This window comes from Poecilia latipinna, unplaced genomic scaffold, assembly GCF_001443285.1.
Source record: "Poecilia latipinna isolate Pla-1442-1.1 unplaced genomic scaffold, P_latipinna-1.0 Scaffold3226, whole genome shotgun sequence".
Classification (NCBI taxonomy): domain Eukaryota; kingdom Metazoa; phylum Chordata; class Actinopteri; order Cyprinodontiformes; family Poeciliidae; genus Poecilia; species Poecilia latipinna.
In genome coordinates, this window is record NW_015115842.1 from 15,864 (window position 1) to 37,906 (window position 22,043).

At 37.4% G+C, this 22,043-nt stretch overlaps 2 protein-coding genes across 3 annotated transcripts; one reads left to right on the forward strand and one right to left on the reverse strand.

Moving 5' to 3' along the window:
* The first annotated feature begins 3,716 nt into the window (after positions 1 to 3,716).
* Positions 3,717 to 7,108, forward strand: LOC106940432 (glucose-dependent insulinotropic receptor-like). Its single transcript, XM_015023182.1, has 2 exons — positions 3,717 to 4,238; positions 5,913 to 7,108. Exons 1-2 carry the CDS (start codon positions 3,737 to 3,739, stop codon positions 6,599 to 6,601), a joined length of 1,191 nt encoding a protein of 396 aa, XP_014878668.1. The 5' UTR covers positions 3,717 to 3,736; the 3' UTR covers positions 6,602 to 7,108.
* Positions 7,109 to 11,623: 4,515 nt separating this feature from the next.
* Positions 11,624 to 21,628, reverse strand: LOC106940431 (dual specificity protein kinase CLK1-like). 2 transcript variants are annotated; one of them, XM_015023180.1, is made up of 14 exons: positions 21,520 to 21,628; positions 17,465 to 17,566; positions 17,099 to 17,178; positions 16,671 to 16,833; positions 16,264 to 16,330; positions 16,015 to 16,128; positions 15,708 to 15,874; positions 14,510 to 14,604; positions 14,246 to 14,375; positions 14,073 to 14,155; positions 13,910 to 13,989; positions 13,435 to 13,525; positions 12,615 to 12,754; positions 11,624 to 12,518 (listed from the first exon to the last, which is right to left on the reverse strand). In XM_015023180.1, exons 1-14 carry the CDS (start codon positions 21,593 to 21,595, stop codon positions 12,464 to 12,466), a joined length of 1,443 nt encoding a protein of 480 aa, XP_014878666.1. In that variant the 5' UTR covers positions 21,596 to 21,628; the 3' UTR covers positions 11,624 to 12,463. The 2 variants fall into 2 exon arrangements, with proteins under 2 accessions (XP_014878666.1, XP_014878667.1); XM_015023181.1 differs by having other exon boundaries at positions 11,624 to 12,481; positions 12,590 to 12,754.
* Positions 21,629 to 22,043: the final 415 nt, after the last annotated feature.

The following is a 22,043-nucleotide window of genomic DNA, read 5'->3' on the forward strand; positions in this document are numbered from 1 at the left end:
AAATGAGCAATGATTTAAGATGCTTATGTTGTAAAAATAACTCTTTTTCTGAAGATTTAATGATAGAAAAAGAACATAACAGCAACAACAACTAAAAAACAAACAATCAATCTCCTCAACTCTCATTATTCAGTTTACGCAGAGCTGTGCTGGAAACTGTATAAATAGAAATGTAGCCATTTATTTTTAGAATCTGCACACAGCCAGTAATGAGAGCTCATCTTGATAAGAATTTTGCTGATTACGGTGTTTTGTTTTTCACCAAGCATGGCGGCTCTCTGCCGTAGCTTGAGGGGGAGGAGGACTGATGTCAGATAATGTAATGAATGTGTACAGACAGAAAGCATCATTAGCTGGGTCTATTTGTGTGTGAATCCTAGTGGAAAATGGTCCCATTATCCCAGATGTCTCTCCTGAGGGCCCAGGGGCCAAAAAAAAAAAAAAAAAAAGAAAAAAACAGCAAATAGTGGTTACACTTTAACTTTTTCAGACCTGCATTGCACACTTTTGCTGGTTGTGCTTTTGCAGGTACTTCACATTAATGCAGATATTTTATTGCTGTTTGCCAAAATGTCCTCAGCAGTCTGACAATGCTAAAAATGTATTGCCAGTTTTTGAGATTTTTTGCTGAATGTTATTGTTCTGATTGACCCTCAAACATAACAAATTGAGTTATGTTACATTGTGCACTAATACTATATTATTATTATGTTTCTATTAGCTGATGATCCAAGCTTGTAGTTCAACACCCTAACTATATCGACCTGATCCTTCAAGATTACTTTCATGAGAATAATTTACACCTCTGTAGCTTTGGCGTAAAGTCAAAAGATGAAATTTGTAATTTTCTGCTTAAGCCTTTTTAGTCACTGGACAGCTACTGTTCATCAGGTCGCTATAGCAACAGCTGAGATCCCACCTCATTGGTTAATGCCAAACAAATTTGCCCCAGTTTAACCCAGTGTTGGTGTTGCCATCGAATGAGCTGAACCGTGGTTCTTTACTGGCTGTTGAGGCCCATTGCATCCCTGGAACCCTTTCTATTATTGATGCTACAGTTTTATGATTGTAATTTTTTTTTAATGTGAAGCGATATGTGACTTGTGATAAATAAATAAATAAATAAATAAACTATGTTAATGTCTTTCTGCTATGAGTCAATACCAAACAACAACCCCAACTAATAGTCTGTCCTCTTATTTGAAATAAATTAAACTAATTATTTTAATTTCAGCTGCAAAGCTTTATTGAAAAAAATGCTGCTGGTCAATGTCTATTGTTTTTTGGCAATTAATTTATTTATTTATGTTTTTTATGACTTTACCACATATTTACCTTCTAAAGCAAATAGGATGATTTAACCCAGTTTGTTTTAATTAAAACAGGGAAACAAGATTACTTTCATGAGAGCATGTTTCCATATTTATTACAAATTCTCATCTGCAATAAATGAGAATTTGCAATCATCCAGTCATAGCAAAGTACAGTGAAAAATGTCTGAAGTGTGTGGGAGCAGTGGGACATTCCAGCCTTTTTGTTCTCACTCTAATTCATCATTCCTTTATTGTGTGTGTGCTTTCATAATATAATTAGAATCAGAGTAGCAATCTTTAGCCATAGTTGTTACTATTAATGTATTAATAAGTAATAAAAACATCAAGTATCTAACAAGTTCTTTTTATTAACCCTCAGTGGATGTTTTTCTGATCTGTACCAGTTCATTTGGTTAGAATTGATAACAATAGTTTTCCACAGGTAGCAACATGAAAAAACTGTGACTGTAAAATAGCTGGGATTTTTTTTAATTGCATCGCCTTAGCAACAAGGATCCAACAACTTCACTCTTATTTTATTAGAGAGAATTTGTGAGGAAACAGCATCATGGAGAAAGTGATCATGGGAGAGTAACAAGAAGAAAACCATTGTGGAAAGACAAACAACATTTAACTTTTTGGACGCTTTTGGGTTCTAGCTAGTTTGAACATATCTGATAACATGTCTGGCTTCCAAGGATTCCAGGTTTTGCAGAGTATAAGACTATGTCATATGGAGGGGATCTCCAGGCCAGACCTACAACATGATAGATGGACTATAAGCCACTTCTGTATGAGCGTGGCTTCAACCGGTTCTTCCCCAGTCAGCCTCGGCCAGATTCATCTCTATATGCAGATCCAAATACATTTGTAGTCCCTCCCTGTTTTTTAGGAGCCACATCATCTGTTTTTGGTGGTACAAGCTGGTTATTGCAGACAAGTAATTTGATTGGCAGCAGACTGCATTCATTGACTGGCCTGTTGATTTACATGACTGGATGAGTGAAGGTCGTACTTGCAAACTCCTTGAACAACAACAACTTAAGTATTTCCAATCTATGAAGAGACCATATTAGTAGATATCAAAGATAGCAGTATGCAGATTGATGATTGGATGGCCAATGTTGAGGTTCAAACCTTTTTAGAAATTATGGCATTAGAGTGTATGGTATTAGCTGAGTGGACCAACCCACAACAAACGAATATACTGAGAAACTTTGGAGACAATGGCCGCCAAAAGGTGTGAGAATGAGAGAGGGAGAAACAGAGGTAAAAAGACTAATTAACAAAAAAGGAAGAAGACAAAACACCCCAAAGATTCAAAAACCACTGGAGTACAGAACATAAGTAATGAATAAGAAACTCAGCACAAAGGAATGAACTTGAATGTCAAAACTGAAATGACAAGAATGAACAACTGAATGTGGCAAGAGCTATTAAACAATAGTAAGCAAGGAAATCATCAGAGAACCAACATGGAAAAATCCCAAAACCCAAAAACTTATGGATCACAACACATCCTGGTCAAGGAAACTGAAACCTCAACAAAAACAACACATTATAGTGTAAGACGTAAAATAAAGACACATTTCATACACAATCCACAAAGGAAGGTGTTTGTCTGAAAAACTGTTTTGTCTCATATATTAAATCCACAAGAACTCTAGGCAATAAACAGCTAGAAACCAGAGACAGAACTCATGGCTTTAAAGATGGCAGAGCAGGATTCAGACACAGCATCATTCTCTTCCTCAGGATCATAACTGCAGTTTGAACTGATTTAATTTGTTTACAAAAGGTATAAAATTTAACCAGCCCAGGTTAAAACAGAAAAAACTAGGAATGATTCAAATGAACAGCTATGATTACACTACAAGCTCACAATAAAAATAGATATCGTCACTTGTGGCAGGGAGACAGGAAGCAGGCGGTCAGTAGCAGAGGGGTGTGTTTTCATTCGCCTGTCGGGCTCTGTGAGTTTGACGGAGGAGGGCACAACACAGACCTGCTGATAACATTAGGACCATCTCTGTCCTTCTGGCATTTATTGATGGGACCTCTAGAACTCAGATGTTGCAATCAACTCTGAGAGCAGAAGGATGTTTTAGAAATAAGTTAACTTGGATATTTTGGGATCGGTCCGCAGACAACAACACTGGATTAACATTAGGGGATATTCTCGGATATGATTTTTTTTTTTTTTTTTTTTTTTTTTTTTTAGCAATATCTGGAAATCTTTGATCATGTGTTCAGCAATGCTTCCACATATCTACACAATCAATAAAAGCTTGATGTGACTGAAAATTCTCAATCTTGGAATAATGTCATCTAACTTTGGGCTTTTTTCTTCATTTTGAATCAATATGTCACATTCAACTGGACAAACTAGCACAGAATCTTCCGTCAGCTTCACTTCTGGCTTCATGGACCAGCCAACCGTCCAGAGTTTCGTGAAGCCTCGGGTGATGGGCTTTGTCCTGACCATCTCTGCTCTCCTCATTGTCTCCACCAATCTGCTGGTGGGCACTGCTCTGCTGAAGCTGCTCCTGAAGCGAGGATGTCAGAGCTGGTGTTTTGTCCTGAACTTGGCTCTGGCTGACACTCTGGTGGGCGTAGCCATCACTGGACTGGCCACAGAAGACTTTAACAACAAATTTATTCAGCAGCGCAATGGTTATATTGTGATTTATCCTCCCACAAACGGGACACCTCCTGCTCTACAGGGCAAGACCCGATGTTTGCTGCGAATGTCCTTTCTGACGTCCCCCTGCATGGCGTCCATCTTGACTATGTTCCTGATTTCACTGGACCGCTATATGGCCATCAAGATGCCCCTGCGTTACTCTCTGATGTCTGGGAAATGGAAGACAACCGGGTCTTTACTGGCTGTGTGGATCAGTTCCTTCACAATGGGATTTTTACCAGGTGAGGCTCAGCAATCAATACTTTAAATACTAGAGAACACAGATGGAGGGATTTCTGTTACATCAAGTCAAGTCAAGTTTATTTGTAAAAGTTAGCTCAAAGTCTTTTACATCATAAGCACAACACCATTTAGAACAATTAATAAACATTACAAATATAATCAAAATTATCAATAAATTAAATACACATCAAATATTTTGATCTAAGTCCCAGTTACTACTATTCAAAGACAGCTCTAAAACAGGGAGGATGGAGGACTTTAGTTTTGTTTCTTCAAATGTACAGATAGATGTTTGCATCTTCGTTGTTGTGAAAAAGTACTCACATTAACATTTTATTTTATAAAAGTCCACCACAAAAGTGGATAAGTATAATCTTCTTTTCTAATTAAAATATGCATCGTCCTGGGTGTATCTGTATTCAGATGAGTGCATTGTCTTCACTGCTCTTACAGCTGCAGACTTTTTGGGGAATATCCACCAGCTTTGCACATCTAAAGACAGAATCTTCTGAATATAACACAGATTTTTAGTTGGATTTGAACTATAATTGAAAGAGGAATCTTTTAGCATTTTCCCTGAATGCATTCTGAATAGACAGTAGCATGATATAAAGAGTTTGAGAACTGAGAGCTGCTAGAGTACAGTTCTTATACTGCTTTAAAATAAAATAAAAAGTTCATGAAAATAGCCATTTTACAGTTAAAATAATGGAAAGATATTAGCAGCAAAATTATGTTACTTCTGAAAGCAATGATTCCATTGCATTTTGCATTAAGATATATTAGACTAAAGGGGACTGAATACAAATGCACAGGTCAATTTTCCAGTTTCTTTTACAAATTTTAAAAACAAGTAATTTTTCTTTGTCTTTGTAACTATGCACTACTGTGTTGTTAAAATATAATCCTTTCAAATGTTCAAATGAAATACTTTGAGGTTTGTAAAGTGGAAAATTAGGTTAAAGCTTTTGGAGTGTGAATACTTTCAGAAGGCTTGTGTCTGTTGTGGAGCTACGTCCTTTTAAATCATAAAGTTGCACTGTTTCACTGCTACACAGTGACTCTAGATTAACCAGCAACTAATCACTGATGATGCCATGTTCAACAGGTTGTAGACATTTCAAAATAGATTAACTAAGGGTGTGCTGTGATGGCACAGGGGTTACGCACAACCCACATATGGAGCCCTTAGTCCTGGACGCAGCTGTTGCAGGTTCGATTCCTGGCTTTGGCGACCTTTGCTGCATGTCTTCCTCCTTCTCTTATTACCCACTTTCCTGTCAATTAACAATTAAATAAAGGCCACTAGAGCCCCCCAAAAAAGATTCACTAATAACATAAGTACAATATTAAAGCATTTTATTAAAAGTTTAGTTCTTTTCTTCCACACAATGGCAACCAATTTGAAATAATTTCTATCTGAACAGAACAATACACCCAAAGCTGTTTTTTCTAACCCAAGGTGTTCTAAAGCCGGCCAACTGGGTGAAAACCCACCCAATCTGGCAACATTGCTTACTTTGTTGACTACATATTTAGTTGAAGATAACCTTTTTTTGTTTAGCAACAAAAAAGGAAGAGCCTTGATTCCATTGTGACTTTTTGCATTAGTTTTGTTTTGTGGTTCTGTCATAAATGGAGCATAAATATTGTCAATGTCCTCTGCTCCTCAGTGATGGTACCCCAGCTGCAGGCGACGGCACCCTATGACGGTTTCTGTGCTTTCTTTAACGTCACCCACGACATCGCCATCATCGTTCTGTACTGCCTGCTCTTCTTCCCCGTCCTCTCCCTGTTCATCTACATGTACCTGGACATCCTGAAGATCGCCTGCATCCACCACAAGCAGATCTCCCAAATCAGGCAAACTAGCTCGAGAGCTGAGGAAAGCAGTCACGGACAGTCCCAGTACCACCATCATCACCAGCATCAACTGCTGCGGAGCTGGAGTCATGTCAAGGCCTTGAGGACGGTGGGGGTGCTCATCGGCTGCTTCTTGGTGCTTTGGAGTCCTTTCTTTGTGGTGTGCATTGTGCACCTTCTATGTAGGGAGTGTGCCCTTAAGGAGGTGCTGGAGAACTACCTGTGGCTCCTGGGGCTCTTCAACTCTCTGATAAACCCTCTGGTCTATGCCTGCTGGCAGAGAGAGGTGCGGCTGCAGCTGTCAGACATGTTTTCCTGCATCACAAACAGGTTGCTGTCTGCTGCGCCGCCGAGTGTTATGGAAAGATGCCACTCATCGCCGCCTGCGCAGCCTCATGCTTGTGTTTCTGAAGGAGATACGCCCAGTCCTTCCATTATGCTACCAATCAGCAGCTTGGACGCCAATGCTGTTCACCTGTCTGACACAACCAGTTTGTGATGGAGAGAGGGAAACACTACAGATATTTAAAACGCACTAATTAAGTGACCAACTCTTTGGTTAGTATTCCAATGGAGCTTCTCGACGAGAAAGTGAAAAATAGATCTGATTAGCTGTTGTGTGTAACCTGTACATGTGTGTTTTCTCTAACAGACATCAGCAGGTGTCACAGTTTTAATGAACCTCAGGTTGGCAAGCGGACATTTTTAAGGCAGAAGCACAAGCAGTGAAACTGGAAGACATGGATCTGATTTTGGGCTGAACAGGAAAACCCTAACATGATCACCTCAACGGTTTGTCTGGATGTTCAAGGGCCAAAGGAAATTATTATACACCACCATTCCTTTAGGATTAGTGGTATATATGTGGTAGATGTGCTAAAATGTTTTTATTGGGACAGTGGCAGCTGCTTTTTAAATAAATTAAAATTGTCTCAAAGTATGTTTGATAATTTGTGCAAACAGAACAGTGTGCAAAATGCTCTATTTAGTGTCAAGCTGACAATTCTAAGGCTATAAATGTTTCAACATTTGATATTTTAAACAATAAAATTTTGTGATTAGTCCAAGTTGAAAAGTTCAGACAACCACAGCCCGAACTCTCATTCTATACACAAAATCCAACCTGAAGGTAAGATGTTACACCAACGACCTAAAATTAACTATACTTAATCTCACCCTACCCTATCCAGAGAGTTTACTCCCTTCAGACTCTAGATGCTTGAAAGAGAAAGTGAAACCCAAGACGTCTTTTTCTATCTGGTTAATTCAAATTCAGTTCAGTTTGTCTAAAAGATTCTTTATTGATCCCCAAGGGAAATTAAATTTTCTTGTAACTCATACTACACAATTTTTTTCAAAGAGCAATTTTGGATGCTGGTGTGGATGTGGGCAGAATGGATCTCCTGTAGCAGTCTGTATTACAGCAGCTATAAAGAAGCCTCTGACCTTCTGTTGTTGTATGACAGTTTCATGGTGAGGTTGGTTGGAGTTTGTCTATAATTTTCTTGATTTTATTTGAAATCCTTCTTTACACCTTCATCTCCAGGGGGTTTAAAGGAGTCCCCAGAACAGAACCAGTCTTCTTCATCAGGTTCTTGAGTCTTTTTAGGTCCCTTCAATTCAACAAAAAATTACCTGAGCGCTTGGGGTCACAGGAATTTCATTCTCAGAGGGTTAGTTTACACTTTAATATAACAAATAAAAAGATGTGGTTGACATGACAGAAAAGTAATGCTTTCAGTTCTTATGCAGTTGAAAAATGGGAATTTGTTAAACAGTTAAGATCAGTAATGGTAGTTAGTGAAAGAATGAGGAACACTAGAGGAAATGCATGTCTGCATTATCAGCAAATGATTAATCATTTGAGGATACAAAACATAGTATAAAAGTGTAACAACCAGAGCGCCAAGGACTCACCCTTGTGGAACACCACTGAGGATTATTAGTTTCTATTGATTCATGATAACAACAATTGCCTCTAAAAAACTCAGTCCTGATGAATCACAAAGACCACATGAGAATTAAAACTTTCACTTAAATTTAATCTTTAGCCTGTTAATCACTTCTTTTTTATTGTGCAATGGTGTGGAAAATTGATGACCAAGTAGATTTGTATTATTTTCTCCCATAACAGCAAACACCTTCTTTTAAAAAAAGGATTTTGTTTTTACTTATGTTGTCTCCGGCAAATATTTAAATTGGTTTAATGTTCTGAAACACAAACATGCAATTTTTCACACCACCATAAATACTTAGTTATTTTGGACTTAGAAGTGGAATATTTTAATCTAATTTTATTACCTTCAAAACTGAATTCAAAACCCTCATCTCCTTTTATGGACAAATTATTTTGGACTGCTCAAGCAATAAGTTGACTTTTACACTTCTCATGTTTGGAAGAAGACTAATAAGAGCCACTCTTTATGGAACATGAGTGGTCAGAGGTCAGTGGTAGTAGAGGGCAGGAAGTATTGTGAACGGCTGTGACAGGCGAGCGGGGTAATTCCCTAGGGGCCTCAGACCCGTCCCACTGAGGAACTCCTGATTTTCCCTTTGTGCACACTAACTCTTAGCCTCATATCCCAAACTCTCCCTACATTCAACTTAAGGAAATTCCATAAAAGAGTGGGTGTGGAAACAAGGATCATGAAAGAATAAAAACTCTGAACAAGATTTAGAATAAACATTTTCTGAGGAATTCACATCGCTTGTGTATCTTCTTTAATTAACTTTTGCTTAATCTGAAAACCTGGTAATGGGAAATCTAAGTGAATTTACACTAAAATTACACCATCCTTGAAAAGAAGCATGTTATGCTATATGAATTATGTAGTGGGGAATAAGCAGATTCCCTTAATGAAAGCAACATCTTCCTTAGATTAGTCTGATTTTGCACTCTTTTTGAAGTCCAACTGTTAACTGTTCTTGGAGAAATTCATGTTGGAAACATTAAATACACTTTCACCAAACTACTAAAATAAAGTAATAATATTGTTTTGCATAGAGAATGAATGTTTTGATATTTTATGTGTGTTCCTCACGTCGGACAAAGAACTACAATAAGTTTTTATTAAGACTGTAGCTAAACTGTAAAAGTGAACCCAAAGAGCAACCAGAACAGTTCAAAAATCAAAATAAACAGTCAGACACATGAATTTTGCCAGGATTTTATATGTTAATTCAACACAAAATAGCTTATAGATGTTAATTTGAAGATAACTGACACATGGCTTACAAATTTTTGATATAAAATATGAAAGTCCGACTTGCATTCGGTGTAGAACTACCGTGTCAAGGAGGTTGAATTAAAGCAGGATGTACTTTTCATATTTTTTCATATTTCGGAAATAACGTATTGTTTTCCTTTCATTTAACAACTGTGCACACACAAAGTCACACAAATTGTTGTTGCAATTTGGTTAATTTAGAAAAGGTTCAAAAGGGTATGAAGACTATACACATTACCAAGTACCTTTATAATGAACCAGCTTCTTTGACTTGCTTTTATTCATGTTTACTAGCTTTTCTTTAAAAAGCACTGGTTGAAGGACTTGCCAACAAATATTGTTCTATAGCTTCCACAGCTACCTCAATAATATTACCAAATATCAGGCTGTTTTAAACAAAAGCAAAAGCTGTATCTTTCCATTTTTCTATAATTAGCATGGTCTTTGTTTCTCAGTGTGTGATGGGCTGAGAGAACTGAAGCAGAGCTGATCACAAACATCAGCCTGGGACCCACTTTGTGTCATCCCGCTTTATTACGTCTGTGTAATCTAAACTGATCGCTATCAGAGAGAAAACAGGCCAGTTTATCTGGCAGGCTGCAGTTGAGCGTGTAATATTTTCCACCTGGATAACCGTTCGCTCATGGAAACTTCCTCAGCTGCTTGAACCACAATAATTATCCCGCACTTCACCTGCCAGCAGTCTGGATCAACAAAACACTTTAACTGGTTGATGTCATGGATTTCTACAACCGGCTGGCTGATATTTACCCAGGACTAATACGCTGTGGGACCGATCAGTTCTGCAGGATTGAATATGGTATTTTTTATTTGTTGATACAATTTTATGAAATATAAAAGCCCTCTCAGTGTAAGACATATTTAAATGGGACAATGTGTGCAGTTGAAAGCAGATGTAAACATTCACCAAGCAAAAACACATTTTCTTTTCTCATTGTTTGAAGTCAAATCAGACCAAACTTCTCCTGTTTTTGGTCAGTTAGAATTACCAAAATGATTTCTACTTCCTAAATGCCACAATAATGAGCGAAAAAAGATGCTGCAGCTTCATGAATTAATATCTTCAAAATCAGAAGTTTTCATGCATTTTCTCAGTATTTGGTAGCATTGCCTTTGTTCTGCATAGCTCACGTCAAATGTTTTGAGTTTCCTTCAAGCTTCTAACAATAGCTTGCCTGAGTTCTGATCCATTCGACTGGGTCAATCTCTATAGAACTGAGATCAGGGGTTTGTGATGGCTGAAGCATTGACTCTGTTGTCTTTAAGCCACTTTGCAACCACTTTGGCTGTATGCTTAGGTTAATTGTCCATTTGGACTCATTTGGACATGAGCCTTAACTTCCTGGTGGATGTCCTGTGATGTTGCTTCAATAATTCTACATAATGTTCTTTCCACAGGATGCCATCTGTTTCATGAAGTGCACCAGATCATCCTGCCATAAACGTCTATCGATTTACACATTTCAGACCAAAATATGTTCATTTCTGGGAGAGAGAACCTGTCTCCTCCTGACTGGATGGATATTCCCATCTTGTCTGTACTCGCATATAATTTTTTGTACAGATGAATGCGGCACCTTTGAGCATCTAGAAATTGTTTCCAAGGATGAACCAGACTGGTGCAGCTCCACAATTCGCTTTCTGCAAACTGCTTCCCTTAAACAGCCATTGCAGTTTAAAACTTTAAATACATTTAGTTTGGATTGGCCCATCTCCTGCATCTGCTGTTGCATCATTTTCTGTATTTCCTGACTTTACTATTATTAATATAAGTACTTCTAATATAACTGCATGATCTCACTAAAAATTGCTAGACAACTACAGTAATTTTAGACAGTAAAAAAAAACAGTATCATAGTTTTGCTATGTTACAGAAATAATGAACTTACTATTGTGTTGCTATATCTCATGTTTTCGGTTCTATGTTTTCTGTCAAAATAATAAATTATATATTCTAAAGAAACTGATCTTAAAACTTGCAAAACATTTTTAAAAATGAAATTAAGTTTAATTCATACATAATTTTCATTTCATTTCTCTTAGAAAATGCCTGCTGGAAGTAGACGCCAGCATAAGGAGTGAAAATAGTCTCAAAATATCTGTGCGTGTGTAAAAAGATTTGTGCGTAAGAGTTGGATGAACGTGTTAAAGAATTATCATTATTTTCCCACCAGGTGGCGCCACAGTTTCCTCTCTTTACATCCTTCATCCTTCAGTTTCTCTCATCACGGTGCAGTTGCATCTCAAAAGACAAAACATTTAATTAGCCAGAATATAATTCAGAAGTTAATTTATTTTATTATCTAAATTCAAGTGATAGTCACTAAGTGATGCACTTCACACCATTTTTTTAATACAGACAGACAGAGTTAGAGCGAAATACATAAAACTTTTAGACACTGTTTAGCCAGTTTTCTTTAAAGTTATGTTTTTTGATGATTAGCAGAACCCAAAAGCAAGCAAAAGGTAGGCAGTGTCGCAGTGAAAATTAATTTTAATCAGAAATATAAGGAGACAAAACTCATGAAACTGGAGGGAAAACAAGAGTAGTTTAGAAAGATGTGAGGAAAGAAAGGTGTATGGTAACAACACACTGTCTGCTTTTCCACTGACCATAAAATTGCACAGTTTGACATTTTGAAAATAAATTTGTCTAATGGGAACACAGCAATTTTGAAAAACTTGATTTTTGATTTTTTTTAAAAAAAGTTTTGCCACTAAGGTGAGGTAATCCTTTTGGCTGTATCAAAATTGGTTGATTTCATAAAACTACAATGGAAACACTTTTTTCACATCATACGAGCCACATGATCAACAACCAGATGTTAACATTGGCACAAACATGAAAAAGACAACATGAAATCATTTCTTATTGAATGGGAACAACAAAACTAAAAAAAAAGCTGTTTTCATTGACAACGATTTGGGCACATTTGTAAAAGAAACACAGCTAGTGTGTGATATGACAGTAGAGCTCAGTAGGAACAAGTGCAGCTGATTAAATGAATGTGGAACAGCTGCGGGGCAATGCAAACAGGAATGCTCTCACAAACACAACAAAACCACTTGTAACAACCATTTCTTGATTGTCGTAGCCCAGGACTGCGTTCTCGTTAGCTTTGCTCCGGTTGTTGCTCCAGTTGTTGCTGCGGTTGCTGCTCTGGTTGCTGCTCTGGTTTCTGCTCTGGTTGTTGCTGCGGTTCCTGCTCTGGTTCCTGCTGCGGTTGCTGCTCTGGTTTCTGCTCTGGTTGCTGCTGCGGTTCATGCTGTGTTCTCAGTGGGCAGAAGAATGGATGCCACAGCGCTTCTTCCAGAGTGATCCGCCTGCTGACGTCATACTCCAGCATGCAGCTCAGCAGGTCGAACAGCTGCTTCTCCTCCTCATTGTTTGTTCTCATGTACTGCTAAAAAAATAATAAACAAAGATTGTTTTTCTTCTTTTGGATTTAAAGCTGATGCATGCACATCTTTTTAAACAAAGCAATTACTGTGTTAGTTAAAAAATTGGTTCTGAATCCAGCCAAGAAATGGAGCCATACTTTTGTTACAGTATGTTGTCGCTCATTGTGGGAATGTTTAAATTACATCACAGATTTCAGTTTATTTTTAATAGTCACACCTGATTTCCAGTAAACCCAGACTGTCACAGATTGTTTTCAACATGGCAAGAAATGCGCAAATAAATGTATCATGCACATACACCAAGTGTTACCTTATTGTTACTTCATTTCATGCAAAATCGCAAAACCGATGAAGATTTACTTAAGCAAGTCTGCTAAAGAGTGACAAATACAAATATTCAAAATAATACCAGGATTTATAGCTCTACTTGCTTTGTTAAAACGAAAACAAAAAAGCAAGACTAATAAAATCTTTGCTCTCTGTTTTTGGAAACACTGATATTTATCTTGAAAGGTGCTACATAAGTAAGGTTTTACTTACTTAAACTACTTTGTTTTGTAACATTATCGGTTTAATAAGATATTCATTGAAAATTTCTTCCTAGAACAATTACAAAAACTGCCTATCTGTGCGTCGTATGTAACTGGGTTAAACGGGGGCAAAAAATAAATCTTTGTTTTACCGTCAGAGGCTGGCAGTGTTTCTCAATATCATCTTCAGAGGAACTCGAACCATTCCAGCTCAAACGCTCATTTTTAACAAACTTCTTCTTCCTGCATGTCACACAAACATAGCTTGTAGTAATTCAACAGCAATAATAGACAGACATCAGTTAAAATATGCACTGCGAGGGCTTTTGTGCATCAGCTAGCATGATTACATGAAGAGAATACTGTTTGCTGGTCTTAGCAACTGTTAGAAAACAAGAGTTACAGACAATACAGTCCTTATTATATTTTGATTATTGTTTTCTTGTTAAAGTTATCATCTGCATAAAATAGCACAAAAACGTCCAGCGATTTCCCAAAATTGCTGAAAAGATCTCCTAAAATCATTAATCAGATTTTGAACATTTAAAACATTTTTGTCAGTGGATGAAATGTTCAAATACAGCAGAAACAATGACCGTGTCATTCTGGACAGGATGTCTACTGGACCTGGTCTGTTTCAGAAGACGGGGTGGAATCGGTCCCAGTACCTTTTCCATCATGGCCAGATGTTCTCCACAGTCATGACTCTGAAATAATACAGATAAATGTTTGAATAAAACTTTCCACTGTTTTGAAGTATGCCTGAGTGTGTGTGTTTGTGCTTCTTTACAGGGAACAGTGTTCGTCCGAGGTAATACTCGATGAGAACGCAGCCCAGACTCCACACGTCACATGACTGGTTCCAGCCCAGATCTGAACACAAACACACTATTTGATCTTTTTAAAAATACTCACACCTGAAATAATTTAGTTTTTAATTAAGGATTTGAGGTGTGAGCATACCCAGTATGACCTCTGGCGCTCTGTAGTGCCTCGTCGACACCAGAGTCTCATGGTGTTGGTGGTCAAAGGTAGCGGTGCCAAAATCCACAACCTTTATGTCTAGAGTCCTTGGTTTTGTGTGCTTACACTTCTGACACACACACACACACACACGTACACACACACGCATGCGCGTGGGCACACACACACACAGACCTAAATGTCACACCTAGGTCAAACTTTGAATTAATATTACAGTTGTGGTGTTTTGAGGGAACTCTTTACCGTCTGTTGGCTGCACTCCCTGTCGCAGTCACAGCTGACAAACAGAATGTTCTCAGGCTTCAGGTCTGTGTGGGTCAGCTTGTTACGGTGCAGAACTGTTGAACAGAAAACAATAAAATGTGTGCATATATCCTAACACAAATTGTTCTAGCTTTGCTTAAGAAGTGCAAAGTGAGACTTCATTCAAAAGACAAGAAATTTGTACATTTAACTAAGAGCTGACATGCAGATGACCATGTTATTCATGGGGATTAGAGACAACAGCTATCATTGGTAAGCTAACATCTGCAAATGCATTAGACCTGCTCTAAAAAACACTTTTAACAGTTCAAACACCAATTTTATGTGGAAAAGCTAACGTCTACAGTCTCCCCAATCTCCGGTCTTAGAGATACAGCCAATCAGCGCTAAAAAAAATAAATGGCGCTCCTGGATTGGCTGGTTTGCAAATGTCCTGCTTTAGCACAATGTCAAGTAGCATTGTGCTAAAGTAATTTAGCTTTCGATCCTGCATTTCCTTTGAAACATTTTCTTTAAAATCTGTGAATAAAATGCAAATTCAACGTTTGTAAGATCAGAATCACAGGAAGTGTTTATGTTCAGTCTGTGGTGTGAAGCTATGGAATGGTCTTACTGTGGAATTCAGGCAATGCACATACATGACACAATTCAGACTAGAAATAGTCTACGCTAAATATGATGAATTCTCTTGAGATATTATGTTCTTGTTGTTGGAGAAGGGATTGGTTTCCATCAGTTTATACTCCTACCCACTCCTTGAACATTTAGGATTTATTGTATTACTGTCATTTTGTTTGAAATTTATAGCATTCAATAAACATCAAAATAATCAAAGAAGAGAATCTGCAAACACTGAATCACAAATAGGCAGGGGCAGGGGCGCAACTACATATTATTCAGGTGGAAGAGAAAACATAAATCGGTGGCAGTTCCCCCCCCCCACCCTCCCAAAAGGAAGGTACCTAAGGGTGAAGGAGCGTAGAAAACATACGGTCGCTCTATCCGTATGAGCGACCGTATGTTTACGGTCGCTCATAAATTCATGCTATGGGAAGCGATGCGACTGCAATTTGTAAAACCAGCAACAGTCAGTACATTGTTCAGAGGTCACATCCACAACCTTCAGCATGCCAACATTCAGGGTTAGAAATTTACAGGATTCACCACGTGAACTTACAGCTGACCGCTCTGAAGATCTGGAAGGCTATGTGTCGGATCTGCTCCACACTGAAAGGGACGAAGTCGTTTTGTTGCAGGAAGTTGAAGGTGCTGGGACCGAGTCGCTCCAGAACAATGCAGATGTGGGATTTATGCTTGAACCAGTCCAACATCCTCACACAAGGGCTACCAGGACAGAGGAATCCACAAGGACTTAAACTACCCTTATGACTGAAGGACTCAGCTGTCTAAAAGTCATTTCCTGCGGTGCCTAGTTTGACTCTAAAACAGAAAATAAACAAACTGGTTCAAAGTGAGTTCCTCACAATCTGTTGTCGTCGTCCAGGCTGTTGATCTCCTCAAGCACGGTGATCTCTGATCTCGCAACTTTACAGAAACTCTCAAACTTCTTCACAATTTTTACAGCCACACGCTGACCTCTGTGGAAAGTGTACACAGACAAAATGACAGAAATATATAAGAGCTCATTTCTCCTGCTGTGGTCTAAGTGAGAGCAACTAAATAAGATGCGTTTGGATGATTACTGTTGAGCCCTGATCAGCATGCATGCTTACCTGTATCTGTCAATACACTCCACTACTTTCCCAAAAGCTCCTTCTCCCAGCGTGGAAGAAATTTCATCTGGCAAGAACAACCAGAGAGATTTTTAGTTTATTTTGTTTTCTTGAAGTTTTCATTTTAACAGTCTGTCTTGTGCATGCCAAGCTGATATTTTTCTTGAGTTCAGTTTGTTTCTCCACAACAGCTATTATATATTGTATTCCTCTCCAATGCATGTAGATGTCATCCATTTATTTCTAATTTGAGTTTTCCTTCGTATATCTGGAAATCTTGAGGCGTTTTACTCCAAATCATGATGCTGTTCATGGTCAGGATGCATGTGTGCTTTGTATTTGGAGTTCATTAATGAGATTAAAACTACAAAAGAAATGTTTGAAAGGTGAAAATCAGTGCTACATACATCTGTCTTCCAACACGAGGCCGATGTGATAGTCCAGGTTTCCGTCGTCATCGTTCTGTCTGGTCTCTCTTTGCTGAGTTTCCTTTGGTCCATCATCTGCAGCAATGGGACTGCTGTTATGGAAAGACGCTGATTCAAGTTGGACTGAGGTGTCTTTAGACTGCTGGGTAAATGCAGCAAGAAGGAAATTTATTATAAGTCACCAAAGAACAAAATTTAACCCAAATGAAGCGGTTTATAACCTTTATTCAGTTTGTTTCAGTTTAAGATGTACAACTGAAAAAGAAAAGTTACTGACTGTTATGAAAAAAGAATCCAACTGCTGAGAAGTACATTTCTTGTGTTGCCTGCCAGAATTTATATACTTTCCTTTAAAAATCAGTTAAATTTCTGACTCTTGATTTTAGATTGAACAAACTTTATTTTACCCATTTGGAGACATCCAGGATGGGCTGTTGGGTCTTCTTGAAGCTTCCTGACTTTGAGTCTGATTTAAACTTTCTCATTCCTACAAGAAGACAGAAAAGTCTTTCTTTTTTTTTTTACATTAAATACACTGGAAAGAGTTACTACATCTTCAGGGCATACAGTTAAGCTCATCTCGTGTTTTGTAGCATAAATTATGGCAAATAATTCTGAATCACTTGAATCTTCTTTGCTCAGGTGGGATTTTGCAGCTAAGATGTCCATTTAAATCTGAATTATATCATAAATAGTTCAAAGTGTTGTACCTTAGAAACAAACTTATAAAAAAAATAAACTGCAAGACTAACTTTTAGACAGAAAATCTTTACCTCTCCAAGAATCATTGTCATCATTTTTTCCCATAGCTCGGCTGTTCACACCCAGAACTTTGTCCCACTTTGTTCCTTTTTCTGTCAGAACTTCAATAATAGCTGAAAAACAGAAAGAAATCTTCATGTGTTCTGGTAAGCTTGTCTGATTAAATTACTCTGAAATCCTGAATCCCCTTCGAAAACGTCCAGATTCAGAAGGTTCTAGATGGGAAATTTAGAGAATTACTGCAATAATAGGATTGTTGTGATCCCAATAACTAACAATCATATAAGTTCAGAACATATTTCTTTAAAAGTTTGTGCATTCGATTCCAGAAAAGCATATTCATGAATAAATATCTTACAGTGTTAGATGTGCTGCTGCTTTGATGAGATACAAGCCTTCAAACAGCTGATGAATCTTTTATTTCTGCAGATCTGCTTGGTAATCTCTGACTCTCTCAGTGACTTCATGGAAAATGTCTTTTGTTTTTCTGACTGGAAACTCAAACATCGACCTCCTAGAACAGACATAATGCAGCCTGATGTCAATCTTACCACTTATATGTCATGTATAAATGTCTGAGGCCACTTATGAGAACTTAAGTGTAACATGTAATTTATTACAAGATTTATTGTAAAATTGTCATATTTACTTTTTTTGTAAATTTGTCTTTTTTCTCATTTATTCATTTTCTGTGCATATTTAAGCTTTCATTTTCTTATTTCACACTAAACATTTTCCATTCACTTTAGTTGCATCCTGTTGAATTAAACTGCACTGAATGTGGCTGTATCACCAGACAGAGCATATTGACTGATAACGCTCTCTGGTCCATCACTGTTCCACCTGTCAGAGCTTCTACTGTATCTTCATGCAGTTAAAGCCTTCCTCCATCCCTCTTCCACAAATAGCACACATGCCGGTCAGAGCAGAGGCTTCTTTCACCATGTTGTGCTTTTCGTCACCTCCTTCACCTCCCCTGCATTACTTTAATGTCCTTTCTGGCAGCTTAACAGTTTTACTTTTAAATAGGTTTATAGTAAAGTGTTTTAAATATGTTTTATTTTGTTTGTTTTTTTGAGGTGCAGAGCAGCTTTGCTTTTTATAGACGATAACGTGAAGGAGCGTTGTGCATTCCCTGGAAAGGTTTGTCCTCTTCCCTCTCCTGGAAACAAGTCTTGGTCTTCACGCCCAGGCCGGCCCAGCTGCCCCTCCTCTACTGTAAATCAGCAGCGAGGAAGACTCAGTCCTCCTGACAACACGTCGGATTTTTTGTCACTCACTTTAGTTCCTCCAAGGCTCACAAGACACCAGCCGGCGCCAGGAGCTCGGTGTCACTCTGTTTACAGCTTGATGAGCAGAACAAGACTGCAGTTAGAAGTCTGACTGTCAACACCAACAGCAGCAACTTTACAGGACAGAAACACTCATGTTTGCTCTGTTTCTGCAGGTAAACAGGTTCACTCTTTACAGCTACACAAAGTTAGTTTGAGAACACCCCTCCATCCTCTCAGTGTTGTCACCTTCCTAAAATAATGGTCTTTGTCACTTCTTACCAAACCTGATTTTTGACTAGGGCCATTATTATAGGAAAGTGACCACGTATTTTATTGGGATTTATATGATGTGCCAACACATCATATAAAGTGGAAAAGAAGTGATTCATAGTTTTCAATATTTCTCAAGATTAAACCTGTAGTATGTAACTTAAAAAATAAAATCCATACTTATTAAATCTGTCACTATGTCGTGACAGTATAATGAGAGAGATAAGTTGATCAAAAGAAATAGAGCATCTGAATCTGAAACTGGTTTGGAAAACTCCTTAACTCCATTCCATATCATCCGTGTTATTGTTTCACAGGTCATCTGATATGGCTAAAATTAGAGTGTTTGACTTTTCAGGAATCAGACCAACTCCACTGTGACGCACAAAAGAAAAGTTTTGCCTCGATACCCGACAGCTGTATTTGACTGGAACCTAACAAGAGTCTGAGCTGTGAAAGGCGATCGGGTTTCCAACAATTATCCCTGCTAATCTGACCGATGTTGTCAGTTCCACATTTTCCTGAAATTAGTGACCGCCTTTGAAATATCAAGAAGGATCTAAGCACAGTATCTTATTGCTTACAGAAAATGATCTTTGTTATTGAAATGCATCTTGAGTTTCTGACTGTAAAGTTGCAGGTTGTTTCCCTGGTTTCCCAACAATGTTTGGCTTATGTAACTGTTAATAATTATGATTAGTGATGAATTATTATCAAAATTATTAGTGAAGTTAAAGTCCTGATCATCAGGAATAATTAGCCAAACACATTCTCCAAACACTAACAGCTTCTCTCCAAAGTTTGAGAATTTATTAATACAATACTTTAGCCTTACAGTCAAAATATAGCTTATATAATGCACTTTGGTAGTTTATAACTACCAACATGTAGTTATAAACATGCAACTAAACTACTGAGCAAGAAGGAGGAAATGAACAATAAGCAAAGGATCAACTCAACTAATTTATGAATGCTGATTATAAAATAAAGTGAAATAATGAGGAATAACTGAGAGACTAATTAAGTTATTAAGTAGAAGTGTTGCTCAGTATGCTGGAAGATGCAGTTCAATCAGTTTATTTTCAGTAAAAATAAGGCCAAAGATGGGAAACGGACATCTAAAACACTTGGTATATTCTAGAGAAATCTTTTATTGCAGTAGGAAAATCTCACAATGAAAAATTTAGATAAATCCCACCTTTAACTTAGCAGTGAAAAAAACCCCATCCCAAACCATAAAATATCATCATTATTACTTTACTTTTTAAAATTAATCCAAGTGTCTAATAAGAAAAGAAAACAAGTGACCCAACTTTTAAAAAATGAGTTAATTTGGTACAAGTAATTAAATTAAGTTTATCCAAGTAAATATGTTAAGTTTATTAAGTTGTCATGTTATTAAACAAAGTTAAACAAACCTACGTAAAGTAAGCTTGACAAACTTAATTTGATTACATGTCACAAATTTAACATTTTTTAAGTTGCAGCTCCATTCTCTTTTTTTTTAGGGTAGGACTTTCTGTCAGTCATGACTTCCTGTTCCCTGGAGTTCAAATATAATGAAATGCAAAGGTCCTTTTCTTAATGCATGCATCAAAATTGAAAATACAAGTAAATGTATAAAATGAGTATGCAAATAAAATCTCAAGAAAGTAACGTCTGTAAAGCTCAGAGTCAAAGCAGCAAATAGTGGGATCAGAAAGTCTCCAATTATTCGTTTTTGCCAAGTTTGTGGCTCATGCCAGTAGAAATGTGAACGTGTGGAGTTTATTATTATTGTGACAGAGTGTAAATATGATTTATAGCTCAGTGAAGTTGAGCAATTTAAAAATAGATTGCCAAATTAAAAGAAAATGTAGCCGTTAAGTCTGGAAGAACCACAGTATTATTTCTGATGAAATATTGCAATAAATATATATTTTTTAAATAAATGTTTAAGTATATTTTTTGGCTGTCCTTTTAAAGGTGAATCAAAGTATCAGAATAAATTAGTCAGAACAAAAGTAATCCTGTAATGCCAAATCTATATTTTTTATACAGTTTCCTAGTAATTCTTAAACCTTTGCTTCTTTAACAAAGTTTTTACTTGATATACTTTTCCCCACAAAAGCTCAGTGCAAAAAATTAGAAAGCCACATATTTATTTATTGTTGTTATTGTTGAGCAGTTTTACTGTTAAATGTGGATGTTGGATTATTATTTCTTTAAAAGTTTAAAACAGTTCTGCTCCTTTGATTCAAATTTTTTTACGGATTTGACTTAAAGCTCAAGTTTTCGCAAACATCACAATTTGTAATAGACAACTTTACTTCTGTACTTATTATTTTTGCTAAGTTTTTCTATTTGACTGCCCTTCTCCCTCTAAAAGGATATCATTTCATTTAGCTTACAGCCTAAATAAACTCTGATTTACTCTGATCTATTTCAACCCAAGGAAGTGATGAAAGCTTTTGAAAAAGACTCCTAGTTCTGCTTCAGAATCGTTTTCCTGATCTCAGAATGAAATGGATTTCCTTACTTACCTGATGTCGCTTCTGGAGATTTTCTCCAGTCTGCTTCGTCTCTCCTCGTCTGTCTATTTGAAACATTTTCCTTCATGTTGTTCACCTTCCTCTTTCTCCTTCTCCTCCTCCTCCTCCCAGCAGCCACGCAGTCACTTGTTGCCATGAGGTGTGGCTGCCAAACAGGGAGACACAGATATGGTGTTCATGGTGGTGCAGTAAAATATCAAGCCAGCTACAGAAAACTAAGCCACGGACATTCCGGTGTCCTTCGAGGGCAGTAAAATCCTCCGCCAAGTGCGGTGAAAAGATAGCTGCTCCTGCTGTGACCCCTGGCCCGGGACTGCATGGGCTCTTCTTTCATGGAGCAGAAGAAAACACGGTGTACTGAAGCTTATCTGGAACTCATGATGCAAAATGATCAGGAAATATTGTGAGGTTTACTTTATCAGTACTGAAAAAAAGAGATTGAAGATATGAGTTACTTTAAACTGGATTTTAATCCATATGACTTGGGTCAGAAGTGTGTCTCCATAGTTTGGCCC

Excerpts from the sequence above, each read along its gene's own strand:
- LOC106940432 (XM_015023182.1), top strand. The coding sequence starts at position 3,737 with ATGGACCAGCCAACCGTCCAGAGTTTCGTGAAGCCTCGGGTGATGGGC. Across the intron at positions 4,239-5,912 it reads CACAATGGGATTTTTACCAG|TGATGGTACCCCAGCTGCAG; the intron begins GTGAGGCTCAGC and ends TCTGCTCCTCAG.
- LOC106940431 (XM_015023180.1), bottom strand. The coding sequence starts at position 21,595 with ATGAAGGAAAATGTTTCAAATAGACAGACGAGGAGAGACGAAGCAGAC. Across the intron at positions 17,179-17,464 it reads TGACAATGATTCTTGGAGAG|GAATGAGAAAGTTTAAATCA; the intron begins GTAAAGATTTTC and ends GTCTTCTTGTAG. Across the intron at positions 12,755-13,434 it reads AACACTGCCAGCCTCTGACG|CAGTACATGAGAACAAACAA; the intron begins GTAAAACAAAGA and ends TTATTTTTTTAG.